This window comes from Podarcis bocagei (assembly GCF_964188305.1).
Source record: "Podarcis bocagei genome assembly, chromosome: Z".
Lineage (NCBI taxonomy): Eukaryota > Metazoa > Chordata > Lepidosauria > Squamata > Lacertidae > Podarcis > Podarcis bocagei.
This window is the reverse complement of record NC_138140.1, coordinates 22673829-22695491: the sequence shown is the minus strand read 5'-3', so window position 1 is coordinate 22695491 and position 21663 is coordinate 22673829. Positions and strand designations below refer to the sequence as shown.

Genomic DNA, 21663 nt, shown 5'->3' with positions numbered 1-21663 from the left:
CAAGCTACTCTTTCCCACCCACCACTCCCAAAAGAACTGGGGGTGCCGGGTTGGGTCCCTCGGCAATTCTTCCAGCCATACTATATTTCCCAGCATGCTCTTCTCGGAAGGCGGGGGGGCACATGCGCAGGTCACGCCTTGCACGGCGACGGCCATTGTGCTCTTCACCTGTGCTTGTCAAGGACTCCGGGAGAGGAACTCTGAGGGGCTGAGTCCGATCCTGAGGCTGAGACATGTTTTTTCCTTTGGCAAGGGGAGCTCTGCGCTTCGCGGGTGAGTGTAAAGGGGAAGGTCGGCCCTCCGTCCTCCGCGCGGCGTTGGGTGGCGGCGGACAGAGGCAACCCTCCTCCGACTTCTCCATAGTGGCCGGGGTCTCCTTTGCTAAGGCCGTGCTCGGCGCCGGGGTCTCGCGTTTAGGGCCCTCCTGCCTCGCCATCTGCTGTGCTCTGTGCTGCCTAGACGGACCTCACTTGGCAGCGCCAGTTGCTGAGCTGCGAGGGTCCTGCGGGAGGTGGCACCCAGGACTACCTGTATAGGCTGAAGCTCCAAACAGCTATGTTGGTAGAGGTGTGGGGTTTTTTTTTGGGGGGGGGGGTGCTGCTGCTAAAGGGAGACGGCAATGCAGCGCTTTCATGTAGCCAGGATTTATGCTGGGTGCGGGGAGCCGTTATGTTGGGGTGGGGCAGAACCTCAGTTCGTTAAATGGCCATCCCGAGCATCGCACGTGGCGAATAAGATCCAGCTTTGCCGGCTCCCTCTTCTAGAGATGGATGTAAGAGGAGGGCGAGACGGAGACACTGCAGCAGTTTTAATGGAGACGGCGCTTTGCATTGCCAGCTGTAAAGGAGATGATGTATTCTCGTTTTTCCATTGACCCAGGAGAAAGAGGCTTTCTCCGCAACTAGCCCAGGATTGTGTTCATTTACTGGCAGTAGCACTCCAGGGATTCAAGGCAGAGGTCTTTCTCATCCTTACTTGCAGGCATTTGGGATTCCAGCTGTCCTTCTTTATTATTACAAAAGAAGGGTGTTTTAAAACACACAAAAGTAACACTTTCTAAGCACTGTATTCATTTTAAAAGATGAGATGGCTCCTACATCAAGATAATAACCTAATAGTACAAGGTGACTGGGAAAAGAAGAGGAGAGCAAGCACTGAATTGGCTGCTTATTCACTGGCAAATCGATGGGGTTGCAATTGTCTGTGCCATAGTGCATTTTCTGGGAGTCCCAGGTTACCTGGTTGGGGGCAGAGGCCATAGCGCATTTGACTTTGTTTATGGAGTCCTAGGACAACCAGCAATTAGAGCTTAATAAATAGTAATCTTTCAATTTCATTCTTGTATGGAGAAAGCACAGTAATGTGTGAGGATGCCCCATTGAAAATAAAGATTGTAACTTGATAGGATTGGGTCGTTGAGTATATATTTCTTTCTCTTGGAATTTTAGAGAATGACACATTCAAAGTAGAACTTCTTACCCATGCAAACTTTTGAAAGTGATATTTGTTTCAAATGTTGGAGACCTTTGTTGGCCTCCTGTGAAAACATTTTGTATTTGGCAAATTCATCCAGCTACCCTAAACTACTTTAGTAAGTATGTAGGAATTCTGAATAGTGATGTCAGAACAGTAAAATAATTAGAGATTTCATTCTGGTTTCCCCCCCAAAATGTTTACTAATTTTCACAAAATTATAAACCAACCAACCAAACAAACAAACAAACATAAATCATAACCTTATTAAAGTTATACTTATTAACATTGTTAAGTGACTTCCTCGCTTCCCCTTGGTTGGATTAAAATGTATATCTTTTTAATGGTTTTCCAAATCAGAGTTCTTATAAACTTAACTTAGTCGTTTAACTTCCTTATATCTTTTCAATTTGAAATTAAACATATTAATTCAACACTTAACTTATATAAAATCCTAAGCCAATCTAATTCCTGCAAGCTGTTTCAAATTAATTTAACTTAACAAATTTAACTAACTAATCATTAAATTTAGTCCATTCTTCCTGATACTCCTCCTCCTTCTGGTCGCAGACTCTTCTGGTTAGGTCGGCTAGCTCCAAAAAATCCATCATCTTCATCTGCCATTCTTCCACAGTTGGTAATTCTTGCGTTTTCCACTTTTTAGCTAGTAAAATTGGAGCAGCAGTTGTGGCATACAAAAATAATTTAACATCTTTCTTGGGCAATTCCCGACCAATTATTCCAAGAAGAAAGGCTTCTGGTTTCTTTATAAATGTATATTTCTTTCTTTCTTTCTTTCTTTCTTTCTTTCTTTCTTTCTTTCTTTCATTAATTTTTAAACATATTAATTATCATGCATACCACAACATTTCACATTTTATACAATCTTTTTGGACTTCCATCAACACCTCTGATGATCCCCCATTTTTATCATTTCTTCTGCATTACTTAAATTCATGTTGCCTTTAATTATCTTAACTAATGTCTCCCTTTTTATCCAGTTATGCATTAATTCAAATTATTCACCTCACAAAACTTCTTGCAAACCCACAAATGTAATCTGGTCGTCACAATTACTTTTCAAATAGTCCATAATTTTACACCAATCTTCTGTGAATCTCTGGTCCCGCTGTTTCGAATTCTTCCTGTTAGCTGTTCTAATTCTGCATAGACCATCAATTTCATCCTCCAATCTTCTTTCGTCGGTAATTCTTCTTGCTTCTATTTTTGTGCCAATAATATTCTTGCTGCCGTCATTGCATATAAAAACAGCTTACAGTCCTTTCTGTTTATATCATCTCCTACAATGCCCAGTAAAAATGCTTCTGGTTTCTTAATAAATGTATATTTCAACATTTTTTTTCATCTCATTATATATCATTTCCCAGAAGTTTTTCACGTTTTTACATTCCCACCACATATGATAAAATGTTCCTTTTTCTTTACATTTCCAACATTTGTTGCTTACCTTATACATTTTAGCCAATTTAACAGGTGTAATATACCATCTATACATCATTTTCATCACATTTTCTTTTAAAGCATTGCATGCAGTAAACTTTAAGCCTTCCTTCCATAATTTTCCCCAATCGCTCAGCTGTATATTATACCCAATATCTTTAGCCCAATGAATCATAACCAACTTTACCTCCTCATCCTTCAAATGCCATTCAAGCAGCAATTGATACATTTTAGACAAAATTTTATATTTATTGCTTAATATCTCAACTTCAAACTTCAAACCCTTTTTCTTTAAAGTCCTGTTTAAACATTTCATTAACCTGATGATAGTGTAGCCAATCATTTACATATTTAACTTCCTCATATGGTTTCATCTTCCATTTACTTCCTTTTTTTTGTATTAATCTCCCGCAAGTTATCCAATTTCCACACATATTGATCTTTTTCACACTCATTGCTTCTAATGGGGATAACCAATGTGGTGTTTTTCATTCTAATAGATTTTTATATCTATCCCATATTTCTATTAGAGATCTTCGAAATATGTGGTTTCCAAATCCTTTATGGATTTTTGCTTTATTATGCCATAAATATGCATGCCAACCAAGTCTACGTTTTTTCCAATTAATTATAAATCTTTTCTCAGAAGTCTTTTACCTTGGGGCAGGTCCACCACTTGTGATAAAAAGTTCCTTCTTTTTCTTTACATTTCCAACATAAGTTATTACAGTTATGATAAATCTTAGCTGGTTTAACAGGGGTCGAATACCATCTATACATCATTTTCATTATATTTTCCTTTAACACAGTACATGCGGTGAACTTAACCCCTTTCTTCCACAGTCTTTCCCAATCGTTAAGCATTATGTTATGTCCTAGATCTCTTGCCCAATCTATCATCACAGATTTAACTTGTTCATCTTTTGTATGCCACTCCAGCAATAATTTATACATTTTAGACAAATTTTTACCTTTAGTATCCAACAACTCCGTCTCCAACTTAGATTTTTCAGAAGATTTCATTCAGAGCTTTTCAGATTTTTCAGAAATTTCATTCTAAATTCTAATAGCCGGTGTAAATCCAGTGTGTAGTACCCTAAGTGGGGAGCATTAAAAATACAAAAAAACCCTGAGTCAAGTGTTACCGCAACAAATCCAATGGGAATGAGAGGCTGTGAGTTCTGAAATGTGGGTTCTGATGGCTTTCAATAGCTTGGCTATAGAAGAGGCTCTCTTTTCCTGCAGAGAGAGGGACAGAGATAATAAAGTGCAAAGTGTGTGGGTATGGAAATGCATCGGATGGTGGACTTAGTTTCCCATTGATCACAAAGTGGAGTGTGTCTGAACGAGTGGATCCCATTGCAAACAAGTCATGCAACTTCACAATTTGCCAAGTTGTTTTTGTTGCAGCCATATATATACACTGTAATATTCAAATGGTTTGAAAGTACCTGTGGTGGAGGTTGTAGTTCTTTCCTATTTAATGCACAAGTCATCACATAGTAAAAGAGGTTCTTAACTAAAGGTTTCATCTTGTGTTTTAGCTCGTGGCGTGCAGCGTACTGCGGCAAGACAAGTTCACCACAAACATGGGCCTGATTTTCATGACAAATTTGGCAACTTGATTTTACTTGGTGGGGCTCTGTTTTGTGTCTCCATTTGGAGCTATGTAAGTATTTAAGCTTTGCATTTAGCTCTGTCAATTGGAAGTAACAATTCCTTCTGGAAAAGCCATAGGTCAGGCTATATGTGGATGAAATTTAATTTTAAAAAATTAACAAATGAAAGCATCATCACAGCTCTTTAAGAAATCCCGAGAAGTTGTGTAAAATATTTTCCTATTCTGCCATTAAGAAGAAAATACAGTGGTACCTCAGATTACATACGCTTCAGGTTACAGACTCCTCTAACCCAGAAATAGTACCTCGGGTTAAGAACTTGGCTTCAGGATGAGAACAGAAATCGTGCTCCGGCTGCACAGCGGCAGCGAGAGGCCCCATTAGCTAAAGTGGTGCTTCAGGTTAAGAACAGTTTCAGGTTAAGAATGGACCTCTGGAACGAATTAAGTACTTAACCCGAGGTACCACTGTATGGTTACTCTCATTGCTTAGCATCCCAAGGTTGATGTACTGCAGTGGTGGTATGACACTTAAAAGATTTTGCAGGACAGACTTGCCTTTAAAGTGCAACATTAAAAAATAAGTTTCACTAAGGGGTTTTTTAATTAAAATTTATAAGCCACTTTTATGCCAAAGGAGGGCCCTCCGAGCAGCATAATAGTTAAAAGTTCAGGACACAGATTCTGTAATATGAATAATTTCAGCAGCACAAGAGCAGAATCGACAATCCACTTTTTGGCCTCATGAAAACCAGATGAAATGAGGGGAAACAGCTAAGCAACATTTTAAAAATCATATCTCGGTTAGCCTTCACCAGTCAGAGGCAGGCTAATGAGGAAGAGGACAGCGTAGTCTTCAGTAGAAGCTCCACAGGGTGGATGCTGCAACTAAGAAGACTAAGAAGACATGTGTGCCAAATAGATTATAAAGTCTTAGATTGGGAGCTAGATTTAATTAATATATGGTGGTTAAGGTTATTCAGAACTAGGACATCAGTGGAATGAAGAAATAGTAAGCTGCCGGAACTTGAGTTCTGCCTTGACATATTGAAGTTTGGTCTGTGGAAACTGATGTATAACTGGTCCTTAATTTACACAAAACAATTTTACAGTTAAGCTTCATGCCTTCTGTTTGTGCAGCTGGTTGAGTGGTGTTGAGGGTTACACCAAAGTACAGGAGGTTTATAGCTTCAGAGAGACATGTCTCGCTCTCTGAAGAAAACACCTGTCACTGCTTAACAATATATAACACTATGTTGCTATGTACCATATGTATAGAATACCCTTTTTAAAAATTACATTGGATAAATCCAGATCAGAACGCTTCAAGAGAACTTAAGGGGCCATTGGTTATTTTTTCATTGTTTCACTGATGGTACGTGCACATTGTCTCATTACAAAGAGAAAAAATATAATGGGTGTTGCTGAGAAAGGTACATTCAGCTGGTTTGCCTTTGAGGATCTGGCTTAAAACTTCTAAGTTGTAGTTGCAGCTGTTGGAAAGTAAGATTTCACTGTGCTTGACTGTTGATTCTTTACTGTTACTTGCAGGTTGTAACACAAACAGGGATAGAATGGAATTTGTCTCCTGTTGGTCGAATTACCCCAAAAGAATGGAGAGAGGAGTAGAGATGCTGGGTTAAATCCTCTGCTGAAAAGTTGGGAGCAGCCATGGGTTCGCTGGAGCTTTTATTGGAATATACTAATACGATGCCTTGTAGAGGGCACAGTTATCTGTGATTTAATAAATGCATTTAAACATTAAAATTATTGGCTTTGTTCCATTAATTTTGTCCCTTATAGCTAGGTAGAAAAGAGTACTTTGGTAGTACAGATTACTAAACTGAATTGTTAAAATGTATTGTGCCAGTAGAGTATTGTGCTTATGAAACTAAAAAAGAGCCAGTCCCAAAACAATTGGAGGCAGAATGTGACATACATGTTTGACATGATGTTCTTCATGGATTAGAATAACTTCACCAACTTTTCCGCCATTGGTATCTGGACACAATAAAATACACATGAACATGCACACAACATGCATAGAGTTACAATTGGTAAATGATATTAACATATTGCTTTATCAATAGGGTTAAAATTTTATTTAATTTCTAAACTTTGAGAACAGCATGTACAGTAACCACACTTAAAGTGTTTAAGGTAACTGAGATGTCATATGCAAAATATACACATGAAAATATATCTGCCAAATTATGTGAAATGCTGCAAGGTGGGCTCTGTGGCACTCTGGTAAGTATTTTATATTATGTCATTGAAATAGTTTAATTCAAAGGACTAGAATTATCTGTGTTTTGGTAACAGACTGAGCTGCAAACAATGAATGTCTGCTGATATTTGTTTAGTCGTTTAGTCGTGTCCGACTCTTCGTGACTCCATGGACCAGAGCACGCCAGGCACTCCTGTCTTCCACTACTTCCCGCAGTTTGGTCAGACTCATGTTTGTATCTTCAAGAACACTGTCCAACCATCACGTCCTCTGTCGCCCCCTTCTCCTTGTGCCCTCCATCTTTCCCAACATCAGGGTCTTTTCCAGGGAGTCTTCTCTTCTCATGAGGTGGCCGAAGTATTGGAGCCTCAGCTTCACGATCTGTCCTTCCAGTGAGCACTCAGGGCAAATTTCCTTAAGAATGGATGCGTTTTATCTTCTTGCAGTCCATGGGACTCTCAAGAGTCTCCTCCAGCACCATAATTCAAAAGTATCAATTCTTCGGCGATCAGCCTTCTTTACGGTCCAGCTCATCACTACTGGGAAAACCATGGCTTTAACTAAACGGACCTTTGTTGGCAAGGTGATGTCTCTGCTTTTTAAGATGCTGTCTAGGTTTGCCATCGCCTTTCTCCCAAGGAGCAGGCGTTTTTTTATTTTGTGACTGCTGTCACCATCTGCAGTGATCATGGAGCCCAAGAAAGTAAAATCTCTCACTGCCTCCATTTCTTCCTCTTCTATTTCCCAGGAGGTGATGGGCCCAGTGGCCATGATCTTCGTTTTTTTGATGTTGAGCTTCAGACCATATTTTGCGCTCTCCTCTTTCACCCTCATTAAAAGGTTCTTTAATTTCTCCTCACTTTCTGCCATCAAGGTTGTGTCATCTGCATATCTGAGGTTGTTGATATTTCTTCCGACGATCTTAATTCCGGCTTGGGATTCATCCAGCCCAGCCTTTCTCATGATGAATTCTGCATATAAGTTAAATAAGCAGGGAGACAATATACAGCCTTGTCGTACTCCTTTCCCAATTTTGAACCAGTCAGTTGTTCCATATCCAGTTCTAACTGTAGCTTCTTGTCCCACATAGAGATTTCTCAGGAGACAGATGAGGTGATCAGGCACTCCCATTTCTTTAAGAACTTGCCATAGTTTGCTGTGGTCGACACAGTCAAAGGCTTTTGCATAGTCAATGAAGCAGAAGTAGATGTCTTTCTGGAACTCTCTAGCTTTTTCCATAATCCAGCGCATGTTTGCAATTTGGTCTCTGGTTCCTCTGCCCCTTCGAAATCCAGCTTGCACTTCTGGGAGTTCTCGGTCCACATACTGCTTAAGCCTGCCTTGTAGAATTTTAAGCATAACCTTGCCAGCGTGCAAAATGAGTGCAATTGTGCGGTAGTTGGAGCATTCTTTGGCACTGCCCTTCTTTGGGATTGGGATGTAGACTGATCTTCTCCAATCCTCTGGCCACTGCTGAGTTTTCCAAATTTGCTAGCATATTGAGTGTAGCACCTTAACAGCATCATCGTTTAACATTTTAAATAGTTCAGCTGGAATATCATCACTTCCACTGGCCTTGTTATTAGCAGTGCTTTCTAAGGCCCATTTGACTTCACTCTCCAGGATGTCTGGCTCAAGGTCAGCAACCGCACTACCTGGGGTGTATGAGACATCCATATCTTTCTGGTATAATTCCTCTGTGTATTCTTGCCACCTCTTCTTGATGTCTTCTGCTTCTGTTAGGTCCTTTCCACTTTTGTCTTTTATTATGGTAATCTTTGTACGAAATGTTCCTTTCATATCTCCAATTTTCTTGAACAGATCTCTGGTTTTTCCCTTTCTATTGTTTTCCTCTATTTCTTTGCATTGCTCGTTTAGGAAGGCCTTCTTGTCTCTCCTTGCTATTTTTTGGAAATCTGCATTCAATTTCCTGTATCTTTCACTATCTCCCTCACATTTTGCTTGCCTTCTCTCCCCCGCTATTTGTAAGCCCTCGTTGGATAGCCACTTTGCTTTCTTGCATTTCCTTTTCAATGGGATGGTTTTAGTTGCTGCCTCCTGTATAATGTTATGAGCCTCCATCCATAGTTCTTCAGGCACTCTGTCCACCAAATCTAAATCCTTAAACCTCTTCCTCACTTCCACTGTGTATTCGTAAGGGATTTGACTTAGATTGTATCTTCTGGCCCAGTGGTTTTTCCTACTTTCTTCAGTTTAAGCTTGAATTTTGCTATAAGAAGCTGATGATCTGAGCCACAGTCAGCTCCAGGTCTTGTTTTTGCTGACTGTATAGAGCTTCTCCATCTTTGGCTGCAGAGAATATAATCGATCTGATTTCGATGCTGCCCATCTGGTGATGTCCATGTGTAGAGTCGTCTCTTGTGTTGTTGGAAAAGCGTGTTTGCGATGACCAGCTTGTTCTCTCTGCTGATATTGTCAGCTTTTAATCAGGACTCAAGAACCACCTGTTTTGGGAAGCCCTTGTTTAAATCCAGAGAGAATTGATCAGCCTATAAACTGTTATGATGTACAGTTTCTCTCTTAATATAGAAACTGTCCATATGATAGGTTGTTCTTTAGATGTTTGGGGTAATTTTTAGAATGATGTAACAATGAATTTTTGTCCGAAGGCTTAGTATACCCTGTTACACAAAGACATCCAAGAATGGAATTTTCTTTAGATACATATGATATGCAAACTTGACATTATCGTTAATTGAGTTAATCCAACAAAAAAACAAAGACACCTTGGAAAACATCTCCCATAATATCTGAAATACTTGTTAAAGGGGTTATGGTAGAATTTATGGTATTCTTAAGCTCAGTCATATGTAAACAGGCAGTGATGGAAGCTACTGGGTTGCCCATAGCAACCCCCTTTACCTGGAAAAAAGTATTAATTTTTTTCTGGAATAATGTCTAATTTAAAAAATAGGTTTGTTATCTGATGGATTGGAAAATTAAAACTAAATGTTGGAATGGCTGCCTCCTGGTATAGATGTATAATTGACATCTAGTGTAGTTAAATATGTGATTGCCAGTCTTTCAGCCTTTTATTGATTGAATAAAGTATGCAGTATATAGTGTAGCACACCAACTTTTCATGTTAACACTGTGAGAAACAAGAAAATTGACTATTACGTTTAGACTGCTTTAGACTATAACTTATAACTTTAGACTGCTGCAAGAAACTGGTAGACAGTTACAGCTCTGCAACTCAAGACAATAGCATCTTTCCCCTCATCAGCTGGGTCTTAAAATTTTAGATTCATCTACAGAAAAGGGGATAACATAACACTGGAACATGCTCCATAAGGCCACTGCCATAAGCACAAGGATGCTTTCTTTTTTTGTTAAAGGGACATTTCTAAAGTGCAATTTGCAACAGTTATATCCACATCCTAAAACAAGTTAAAGCAGTTCTAAAAGGATTAGATACTAGCTTTATTGAAGTGCACTGAAGTTTGTATTAAATCATTGCATAACAAAGGGCTGTTCTTGGCAATGTCACCCAAACCATAATATGTTAAGAACAAACTCCCTCATGCCTGGGCCCATGGCAAAGTGTCAGTTCCTCAGGCAGGCTTTTAAGCATCTGTCCAAAGGCACCCTGCTGGAACAGGCCAATAGCTCATCTAATCTAGTAATCTACCTGTGGGAGGCCAGAAAGCAGGACCTGAGCACAAGGGCAACACTCCTGTGGCTTCCAGGAACCAGAATTCAGAAGCATTACTGCCTTTGATATTAGTGGACAAAGAATACATCCCTCATGGCCGGTAGCTATCTATGGCCTTATCCTCCCATCAACTTGTCTAATCCTCTTTCAAAGCTATTCCAAGTTGGTGGCCTTCGCTGTCTCCTGTGGGGGTGAGTTCCACAGTTTAACTGCGCTACATGAAGAGGTACTTTCTTTTATTCCGTCCTGGATTTTCCATCATTCAGCTCTATTGGATTCCTATCATTTATTATTTATATTATTATGAGAAGGGGAAAAACTTTTCTGCATCAATTTTCCTTTTCTCTAAACTGAGCCCTCCCCCCTGCAAAGCTGCCTCTGCACACTTCCAGCCTTCCTTTTAGACCAGGCGTGAGAAACGAAGGTTGGATTACAGTGTGGTTGGACTACAGCTCCCACCGCCCTTCAGCTATTCGCCCTTGCTGGCTGGGGCTGATGGGAATTTGGAGTCCAGCAGCGGGTTCCTTTAACGGGCTCTAAGTCTATACCTACAGCTCTGCCTTAGAGGTTATTGAGGCGGGGCATCATGTCGCCTAGCGTCATCTTCCCTGTCACATGATCATCCGTTCTCTTCCACGTGATTCCTTTTGCTTTACAGGCGGGGCGGAAAGAGGGAAACGACGAGCGCGATGACAGCGCAAAGTGTGTAGCAACCGTCGTTGGGAGGGGCGGGGCCAAGCCTCAAGGGGGCGGGGGGAACTTAGGGAAACAGGAGGGGAAAGAGTCCGCCGCGCTGTTTGCGGTCGGCCGGCGCCTCTTGAGGGGCAGAAATCCGGCCAGGTAAGGAGCCTGTTCGGGCGGAGAGGAGCGCCCTCCTGCCACGTGAGAGGCCGGCAGACGGAAGAAAGAACGAACGAGACACCCCTCGCTGGCGCCTGAGGTAAATCGCTCCTCAGGCTACCTAGCAGGGTTGTTGTGAGGACAAAACGAGGAAGGGGGAAGAGCGATGTGGACCCCTTCGAGCTCCTTGGAGGTGGAAAAGGTGGGCTGCGAATGAATAAATATTATAAGTATAACAGATGAAACGCATCCACCCCCCCCCTTTCCTCCAGCTTCCTTATTCTCTTGAGCGGAGACTGCTGGGTGTGTAACCGCAATCGACCCCTCCGTGGAAGGACTAGCGTGCTGGAGTCGGTGGGCGGCATGGGGAAGCACTCTGCACTGGCTCAAGAGCTCTCTTGGTCGGCTTGGCTTCCCTCTCCGTCATCTTCCCACAGCGCCTGTTGTGGAGAGTAGCTTTCTGGATTGCAAGCCTCTTGGGGCAGGGATCTCTTCCTTTGTTTAAAGAACAAACAATCTTTTTAAAATTTCCTGTTAAGCAAACTTAATTAATGCACCATCCACTCACTTAGACATTTTTATTTATTTATTCTTAAAGGGAGAGCAAGCGAGAGCCAGAATATGTCCCTCAAGAGGCATCTTTTAGTTCATTAATTAATGCTGATGTAGCTGCTGAGTGTGTCTGTCTTTAAAGTCGACCTTCCTGAAAAGCATTTGATTCTGCTTGTGGATGCGAGGCCCGCTGCAGATATGCCCCACCTGTGGAGGTTTCATTCTGTCTGGTATCTTGTGCCTGGGTTTTAGAGATGTCTGCCCACCTTGGCCAGAGGATGGGGCCAGATGCTCTCCCCTGATTTGGTGTGTTTGGAAATACATGTTTGTGATGTGCAAAAGTTTTTGCTTTTGTTTTAGTCCCTTGTTAGCATTGAGGTGGTTTACCAAGGAGAGCTAGCATATAGAAGAACACAGGGTAAAAGCCCCTTGATCAGTGGGATGCTGATGCTGCTTCATGTAATGAACAGGTCAAGTTTACTCCCTCTATTGAATCAGCCTTCTGAAATCTGTCATATTAGGGCTAGTTACTTGTCTTCTCAAGGTGTTTAGCTTGTTCCCAGAGGACAATAATGTGGGACATTGTGGACTTGGTGTTTCTTGTTTTGTGCAAAACAGTGTGAACTTTTGATGAACATCTGAGGGATAATGGTGCCAAAACTATGTAAACAGAGATGATTGCATGGGATGGAGCATGGGCCAGGATCCCATGGACTACAACTAGTTCCACAAGCCTCAGGAGTTGGGGCAATTTTGGACTTATGTTTCTCAAATAGCAATCTCTCATTCCACATGACAAGCTGTTTTTGTAACTGAGAGGTGTTTCCAAGGCAGTTTGTGATAAGGAATAGGTGACTAAGTCTGCTGATTTATGGGAGGATGGGGACAGAATAGGATTGGAGTGGTCTGAAATTGCTCTTTGGTTCCTGTTTTCTGTGATAAATTAATGTGCAAACAAAATTCTAACTACTCTTTCAATCACTGCTTCCCACTAGTGTTTTTTTCCTTTCGCATTTATTTTCCATCCTTTTCTCTTTTAAAACTATCCTCATCCATTTTTGTGCAAATATAATTATAGTCCTTCAACTGTTTCTTCTTTCAACATAATATTGGATGTGATAAATGCATTAAGTATAATGCAGTAGGAAAATGCTGTCGTTAAACTGAACCTATAAGTGTGTACTAATTAAGGTAGGAAATATATATGTATGTATGACAGGTGGTCAGAAAAAGTTCAGGAAGGCTGATTAAAGCTGTTTCAGTTTCTTCTCACTTTTTTGTTTAAAAGCTTTATGTAAATGCCCTTTCATGTAAGTGTCAAAGTAATGTACAACAATCAAATCAACCACTTTAAAATTTCATAAATATACAAACACTAAACATGGAATCACTAAATGATTCTTCTCTTTTTGACATACGTGTGAGTGGCTTTGAAGGGAGGAAAGCTGGTAGAGTAGATTCTTCCTTTCATATGTAATTGCATAATATTTTGATCAAATCCTACACAGTAAACAGGTCACTAGACCTTATTAAGGTAATTATAGGGACACTTTATTTTGCTACAGTTGCATTTAAAAAACAAGCTGAACTACTTTTGTTCTTTATAATGGTACAGTTTAGTATATGCATGTTCTGTTGGTTTAGAAATGGTGGTAATGAATCATTATTAATGAGATCCAGATCTTATTCTGATAATATCTTATACAAGTGGAGAACTGATCTTTCTACTTGTAATTTAGGGTGATGAGCCAAGGCATACTTTCTTTTAGAGTAAAATAGTATAAAATACTCGCACAACTTTTTTTTTTAATGGAAGTGATATCTGTAATAGACGACTCAAATGATGAATATAGTGGTTAGTGAAGTTAAGATTGGTGCCTTACATGAACGTGCAGTGATTGCAGTGAATTGTTTTTCCGTGTAAAGTCCATAACTGATTGAGCCATATAAGAACAAAAGAAGAGCCTGCTGGAACAGGGCAATGGTTCATCTGTTCCAATGTACCTATTCTCATAGTGGCCAAATAGATTCCAGTGAAAAACCTGCAAGCAGGACTCAGGCACAAGAGCCCTCTTTCTCTCCTGTGGTTTCCAGCAATTGCTATTAAAAAGCATTACCACCTCAGACAGTGGAGGCAGAGCATAGCCATCATGACTAGTAGTCATTGATAGCCTTATTCCTAATGAATTTTCCTCATCTTTTTTTAAAGCCATCCAAGTTGTTAGCCATAACTGCTTCCTATATACACCAGACATCCTCCTTCCCCTTTATGTATAATCGAAAGGGGCTTCCTGGCTGTCAGTAAAGTTGTATGTGATGCAACATTTTCCACTACTACTAAACTTTTCTGATTTTAGAAATAGTTTCATAACATTGATAATGTAATGAATGAATACAATAAACATCAGATTTGGCAACTGGAATGGACACAATACTAGGTAGATCTGAAATAAAAATTATACTAAACTTTATATAAGTAGCTATTCCTAGAAAGTGCACAGTATATCTATGCACCCCGCTTTTCAGACATGCTAAAGTTAGATTGTTAGCCACTTCTGGCGCCATCAGGGTGCCCTTGGGCTTGCTGATCGAGCTCCTGCCAACCTAGCAGTTTGAAATCATACCAGTGTGTGTAGTTAAATAGGTACCGCTGTGGTGGGAAGGTGCTCGTCATGGTGTTCTGTGTGCCAGAAGTGGGTTAGTCATGCTGGCCACATGAAGCTATCTGCGGACAAATGCCAGTTCCCTTGTTTGAAAGCAGAAGTGAGTGCCACACCCTATAGTCAAATTCGACTGGACTTAACCGTCCAGGGTCCTTTACCTTTACCTTTCCCCAAACAGTTCAGGTATCATCTCGGCTTAATAAGCCAAGATAAGCACCTCTAGGCTATTGATCCACCTGTCACTAGAGGCAGAAGTAATGTTTGTGTACAAGAGTGTCTTTATCAGTTTTGGCTGCTTCACCAGCTGCAACCCTATGTGTTCAGTGATAACCTTTCATGTTATCTTTCAGCTGGTAACTTCCCATTTGGGCTACTCCAATGCATTATACATACGGCTACTTTCAAAATGATTCAGAAACTTCAGTTACAGTATGCTGGTGCTTCACCATCTTCACTTCAGCACAGTCCAGCCTATTTCCAAGCCCAGTTGATGCAGAGGCTATGAATCAAGTGCCCCCACAAAGTGAAGTGTGGAAGGTGGCTACAGAAGAGAACATACTGTGACGCTCTTAACTGTGGAATGCCCTCCCCAGGAATGCTCACCTGGGACCTCCATGGTGTCATTTCAATGTTAGGTGGATACCTTTTTTAATTTCCTAGGCTTTTCATTTGTTTCATATGTTTTTACTCTTTTGCTTGCTTTTTAAAACACTTTTTTATTTTTATTGAACTTCAATGTGTCACTTTTTTGTTGTGAGATGCTCTGAGAGCTTTAAATAATTATATGTTAGGCTAGTGTCCTTACTTTAGTCACTGAATGTAATATGGAGAAAGGTCCTATTAATGCTACATGAAATCTGTGGACAGAGACACTTAAATACCATTAGGTGTTACAAACTATATAATAACCTCATCAATACATACTACTAAAAAAGCAGTAAAAAGCACAGGGATGCAATAAAGCATTATACAGAAAGACAGGATTTAGGGCAGGGTAGGCAACCCTCCTGATATTGCATTATAACTTCCAGCCACTGACTATCAGCCACTCCTGCCAACCTAGCAGTTCGAAAGCACGTCAAAGTGCAAGTAGATAAATAGGTACTGCTCCGGCGGGAAAGTAAACGGCGTTTCTGTGTGCTGCTCTGGTTCGCCAGAAGCGGCTTAGTCATGCTGGCCGCATGACCCGGAAGCTGTACGCCGGCTCCCTCAGCCAATAAAGCGAGATGAGCGCCGCAACCCCAGAGTCGTCCACGACTGGACCTTTCCCTTTACCAGCCACTTGAGACCATATGAAGATGCCTGGGTGCCAGGGTGGCGCCTGACGTCTCCACCACCTGGGAGGTTCATGCCTGGGGATCTTTGGATCTTGATTGTTTTCACACACTAATAGTACATCCAGTAGAATTCTGTCAGTTATATTTTATCTTCACAATCAGAATGGATTTCAGGAACCAAAATGCTTTTTCTCTGCAGCCTGAGCAGGTGTAGTGAACAATGTTAGAGTTACCGGTAATTGTTGTACCTTGTCCTCACTTACTCTACCCCCACTGCCTTGCTCACAGTTGTAAAGAATGTTCTTATGTCTTATGAATGGGCTGTGTCACCATTAAGAAAAAGAGGTAGGAATAGGTCAATATATATGTTGGCTGTCTCTGGATAAAGCAATTTTTCTACTTTAAGTTTTCAAAGTTCTTAACCTAGCACAAGGTTGTCATCTGAACTAGCCAGATGCTTAAGTGAGAATCAATTACAGTCAGTCCATCATTTGAAAAATGAAACTTTAGAGCTGTCTTGCCCAAAAATGGCAACTAAACATTCCATTTTTGTGACTGTAACGGGGGGTGGATCTACAAGCAGAAAGAAAATGCTATAAATAAGTTAGAAATTAAATGGTTATAACAAAAGGGGAAAACACTATGGAAAATCACAAAGAAATATTTTGTTTTGCTCTCCAACACCATCTGGAGTTTTTTGGACTAATGTAGCTGAGTCCCAGGTTTAAGGAGCAATTAGGTGCCTAGCTTATATATCTTGAGTTTCTAACACTGGTTATTTAATTATCCAATTTAATTATTAGCTAAACCTTTAGCTGACTGTTTGGTGAGAATAATGGAGTACATGCTATATTCTGGGGCTTTTAAAAAAAAATTCTGGCGTGTGACTAACAACAGAAGAAGACAATACTGTATGTGGCTTTTCCTTCCAACAATGGCTGGCAGGTGATATGTATGAAGCTATAGGTGTGCTTTGCACTTCCTTCATATCACAAAAACACACCTATACTGATAAATTAGGTGAGTAATTAACTAAAATATATTTGGTGTACCAGCTTGGCATACAAATGCCTTATTCATCATTAGTGAAGTGAACAAAGGCATCAGTTAAGCATAACAAGAAACATTTATATGTAGAAATATTTGGTTAGGTCCTAGAACTGATAGCAAACATTCCTATTGTTATTTTTAAAAAGGAAGGTCATATGTTATTGAATCATTTTTCCCTGAGAGGAAGGCAAAGGAGAAAAGACCCAAACCAGAGAGTTTATGTACTATTTGGAGACCACAAATGGCCAGAGATTATTAGTTTTATTGGCTTTTTTCTTATTTTAGAAGTATTTGTACTTTAAATGATACTTCTGTGCCTTGAAGAAAGGCAGCAAAGTATACTTGCAACTTATGTGCATTTAACTTGTGCACATTCAGCTTTTTGTGCTTGGCAAAAAAAATTAAGAGGGAGAAAAGGGGGCAGACTCTGAGAAAAAAGACTTTGGCAATACTGTACCACATGCTACTGCGCCCATTGTGTTTTGACAGCACACGATTTTGGCTTTAGGTGCAGTCTTCAGAACATAACCCCTGTGCAAGTTGCAGGTTTGCAGAATACAAGTATTGAAAATAATATGTAAGTTAATTGCTGTATTATAATGCCTAGTATTCAAATACTGTCTCCATCATGAATTTACTAAGTGTCCAGAGCAAGCCACTGTTGAGGTGTAGCTGCCTATCTACAGCCAAGAGTGGCTATAGTTCCCATCATTATTTAGATTATGAATCAGTGCATATTTTTGAAACATGGAAATGTTATGCCCGTTGTGCATGTGGAATTAAAAAACAACAACTAATTCTTCAATTCATCCTGGTTTGTTCATGTGTGAAGTGGCCACCCAACATTGCACAACTTGTGTGACCCACCAAGGTGAGAACACAGAGCAAGGCATGGAGTATAATCTGCTGGACCAGTGGTTTGCAACCAGTGGGCTGTGGCACCCTGGGGTGACTTGAGGAGCAATCGGGGAGCCCCCGGGGGTAGCTCGTCCTTTCATTAACTTGCAGCCCATATCTTTCTGCATTACCTCGTAATCTCCCTGCATCCCTTTCTCTCCCCCCCCCATATTTATTTTCTTAAAATCTCCCCCCAAAACAAAAAGCTTTCCCAGCTTCAGATAACAGTTCCTTAGGTTTACACAGAGGGCTTTAGAAATGCAAGAAAATAGCAAAGTAGTTGTGCCTGGATGTGTGTGTGTCCTATAAGAAGAGATTTAAAAATAACCATATTTTAGTAGTTTGTTTGATTCTTATGGGTTCTTTGTAGGTCTTGTTGCAAAAGAAGACCAGAGAATTGTGTGTTTTTGTTAAACACTACTAAGTTGCTTTTATTTGCCTTGTGCATTGGTGATGTCATCTAAGTGATTATGGTGACTTCTTTACACATAACCAAGATGTTCTTGTCTTCAGTTCCTTACTTTGGGAGAATATTTAAACCTCTTATTAACACTATATCCATGTACTGCCTTGACTCTGCTCTCTGCTGCCTAATGTTAAAAAATGTAAAGTAGCTCTCTATAGTGGTTTCTTCTAGTGCTGGAGAGAACAAAGGGGCGTTGTATACTGCTTTGTCATGAGAGTGTAGTGTGAAAGTTGGAGAGACTAGCCTCCCTCAATTCATCATTTCAGGCTCTTTGAATGAAAAACAGCAGTTGATGAGCTATTCCATCTCTTTAGTTAAAAGATAACACTAACTGAGAACTTTGGGGGTCATAAGTTTTAAATTGTATTTGTCTTCCATGTGCTTTGTTTCCTATTTTTTATGCTTCTTTGTGAATAATTTTTTTTAACAAGCAGGTTACACGTTTATTAAACTTAAAGTATATCTGACAGGACTTGCTTAATTTCATGATGCACAAAAATGTAAATGTAAATTGTGTAGATAAAGGACAGGATGCAGAGAACTGTACAACTAACTTTTTGTGCCCATGAGGGCATTAGATTATATTTCCAAAACACCAGTCCCTTGTGCCATTTCACAAGACATACTTTGAAACTTAGTTGAGTTTTAAAAGTAAATTGGGCCTTCGGAAGTGTGCTAATGAAAGAGAACATAAAAATAAAAATCTTTGCTCATCTGCAATTGTATCATGGGTGTGAACCTATGGCAAGTTTTTGGACTCCCGCCAGTGTATGCCAAGCCAAGAATTTAAACTTTGGTTGGCTTATCTGAACTCAGTGGGTGTCAGTGCTTAGAACTGACTGGCAAGGAGGGAAGTTCAGAGTGCTAAGTTCAGGGAAGCTGAGCTGTAAGCAAATTAACTTCCGCATTTGTGCATTCACAGGCAAGCTCTCTGCTTTTGTCCAGCAACACAGAGTTAACAGTGAAGCTTCAAGCTAAGCTTTCTGCAATTTTACACCATTTTTTTCTTTTTGAGCTAGTGTTGCGTTTTTGTTTACATTCCCAAGTTTGAAGTTCTGTGTTTAGATTCAAGTCATATTTTAGCTAGTTATTCACTGAAAAAACAAGGTTTATTTTCTTAACATTATGTAATACATTACTGCTCATTCCCGGACACCTTCCCTATATAGAGAGGTGTGAAACAGGGTTGTGTTCTTGCCCCAACTCTTTTTGGCAAATACTTCTCCCTGGTAGTCTCCTATGCCTTTGGAGCAATGGGGGTCTGTTCAACCTGGCATGTCTCTGCGCCAAGACAAAAGTGTTGCGGATCCTTATCCAAGAGATTTTGTTTTCAGATGACACAGTTCCTGGAAACAGATGGTCAGGTTTTACATCTATAGCAGTGACCAGAGGAGGAATGGCCACTTGGAACAGAGAGCAGAAATGCCATGGTTCATCTGCAGCAGCACAACTGGACACCTTCATCTGCCTCAGCTGTAACAAAACAGGTCACCCCTATATCAGTCTCTACAGCCACAGCAGGTGCTGTAACCTTCCAAAAGTTTGACTTCACCCCCAAAGGCGCACTCCTCCATGGTCTCCCGAGACAGACGGATTTCAACTATTCTTAGGGGCTGTGAAGATCACATTGACTACTTAATCTTCATACCATTGTGGTTTAATATAGCATGATATTATTAATCAGGTTAAAATGTAGTTGAACTAGTATTTACAGAAAACATCTCAACCTGTGCAAATTACAGTTGTTACAGCAATCTTCTAAAAGAAGGTAAAGAGCATAATAGGGTGGGAAATGCATCTTAGCCAAATCCCCTTTTATCTATTATTTGAACTTAGTTACGTGAAAACCATCTTTTGTTAAAGTTGATTTGCACCTGCTACTTAACTGCCACCTAAACTTCTTTTTCTGTGTCTGTATTTGTAATAGGGTAATAATCTTTATTGAAATTGTTATGTGACAAACAGAGCTTTTATACCATAAGGTGTAAAATTAGCAGCAGGTGAATATGAAATTCTAAAACCCCTTGTTTTGTACATTTTTTGTGTTTAGGGTTTTTCAAGAGATTTTGGGAAGTAAAAAAGCTTCATTAACATGTAACCTTGAAATTTTGGATCCCCTCCAAACTGATGCCAAAGTTTTGTGGTGCAAAACCTGTGTTTTGTGTTACCCCCAAACTGAATACAGTGGTACCTCAGGTTACATACACTTCAGGTAATATCTGTTCTTATCCTGAAGCAAAGTTCTTAACCTGAAGCACTATTTCTGGGTTAGCGGAGTCTGTAACCTGAAGCGTATGTAACCTGAAGCGTATGTAACCCGAGGTACCACTGTACTCCAATTTAATAGCAAACTCTCTATTTTGATCTGATCAAGTGTTAATTTACAAATTGCCAAACATCTTGTGAACTCTTCAGGAATATTATGTAGAGGGTAGTTATATATGCGGGCTATATGTCCATTTTTTATTCTGGAAATTTATACAATTTGAATTAATTGTTCATTCCTTATACAGTATCCCAGTTTCTCCAAAGATGATGATATTGTCAGCATGAAAGGAAGGCTTTAATTACCTGTTTTCCTAATGACCTCATTCTATCTGTTTGGAATTTATGTAAACAAGGGCTTGGTCACATTTGAATTGCAGAGATAATTGTATTATTCCACATTTGTTGTTTGGGTCAATCTTCCAGGGATTTGTGCACACAGATGGTACAATTGTAGGCCTGCCATCCTTTTTGCTGTTGGATATTTTTGGACCAAGTACAGGTTGCAGTGCTTATTAGTGACAATACCATGTACTCTACTTCCCCCGGCCTTTATTTACCTTTGGATAAAATAGTCTGAATGAAATCGCAGGTTGCTTGTCGCAGAAAGGTATATATTTAAAGCATCACATAATGGCCTGTGACATAGTGGTGGTTTCCATTATGGAAAATCTTGCCTATATGCACCTGACATTTTTGTTAGGGTATTCTTTTAGTTTATGTGTTTATTTGGAAAAATTACTGAATGCAAGCAATGCTTTGTTTGATTATGCATCTTGATCAATGTACATGATATTTTATGAAGTTCTGTCCCATCTCCATACCTCCAAAAAATTAACTCCAAGGATCTTATATTCTAGAACTTGACATTTGGAAGCCCACCCAACACCCATGTAGCTCCATGGACAGACAAGCAGGCAGAGGAAGGTGCTGGGGAAGCAACAAGGTGGGAGCCATAGACACACAGAGTAGCAGCCTCCAATGGCTCACTGCATGCAGCAAATGGGAACTCAGTATACATCTGGGAAGGGGTCCCACTTCCAGTTGCATGACTGGCAAAAAGATAACAATTTCTGGACAAAAGCAGTGGAGCTCGTGGGACAAATCCACAATGCAAACTCTGTGGAACAGCTCCCTATCTCATGGGTAGGCAGACTAAGGCCCGGGGGCCGGGTCTGGTCCAATCACCTTCTAAATT

The 21663-nt window shown here is 40.3% G+C and overlaps 2 protein-coding genes across 6 annotated transcripts in view; both read left to right on the top strand.

Moving 5' to 3' along the window:
• The first annotated feature begins 112 nt into the window (after positions 1 to 112).
• Positions 113 to 6319, top strand: COX7B (cytochrome c oxidase subunit 7B). The gene is made up of 3 exons (XM_081179900.1): positions 113 to 273; positions 4479 to 4603; positions 6104 to 6319. Exons 1-3 carry the CDS (start codon positions 234 to 236, stop codon positions 6179 to 6181), a joined length of 243 nt encoding a protein of 80 aa, XP_081036026.1. The 5' UTR covers positions 113 to 233; the 3' UTR covers positions 6182 to 6319.
• Positions 6320 to 11224: 4905 nt separating this feature from the next.
• ATP7A (ATPase copper transporting alpha) overlaps positions 11225 to 21663 on the top strand; it is a 44699-nt gene continuing 34260 nt past the window's right edge. For 2 of the 5 annotated variants that reach the window (XM_081178663.1, XM_081178662.1), the window contains exon 1: positions 11225 to 11395. Coding sequence is in view for 3 of the 5 variants with exons in the window: in XM_081178660.1 (XP_081034786.1) it covers positions 21367 to 21411 (45 nt within the window). In the remaining 2 variants the exon portion in view is untranslated. Of the gene's footprint in view, positions 11498 to 21325; positions 21412 to 21663 lie in introns of all 5 variants that reach the window. The other 3 variants (XM_081178660.1, XM_081178659.1, XM_081178661.1) reach the window with 3 other exon arrangements.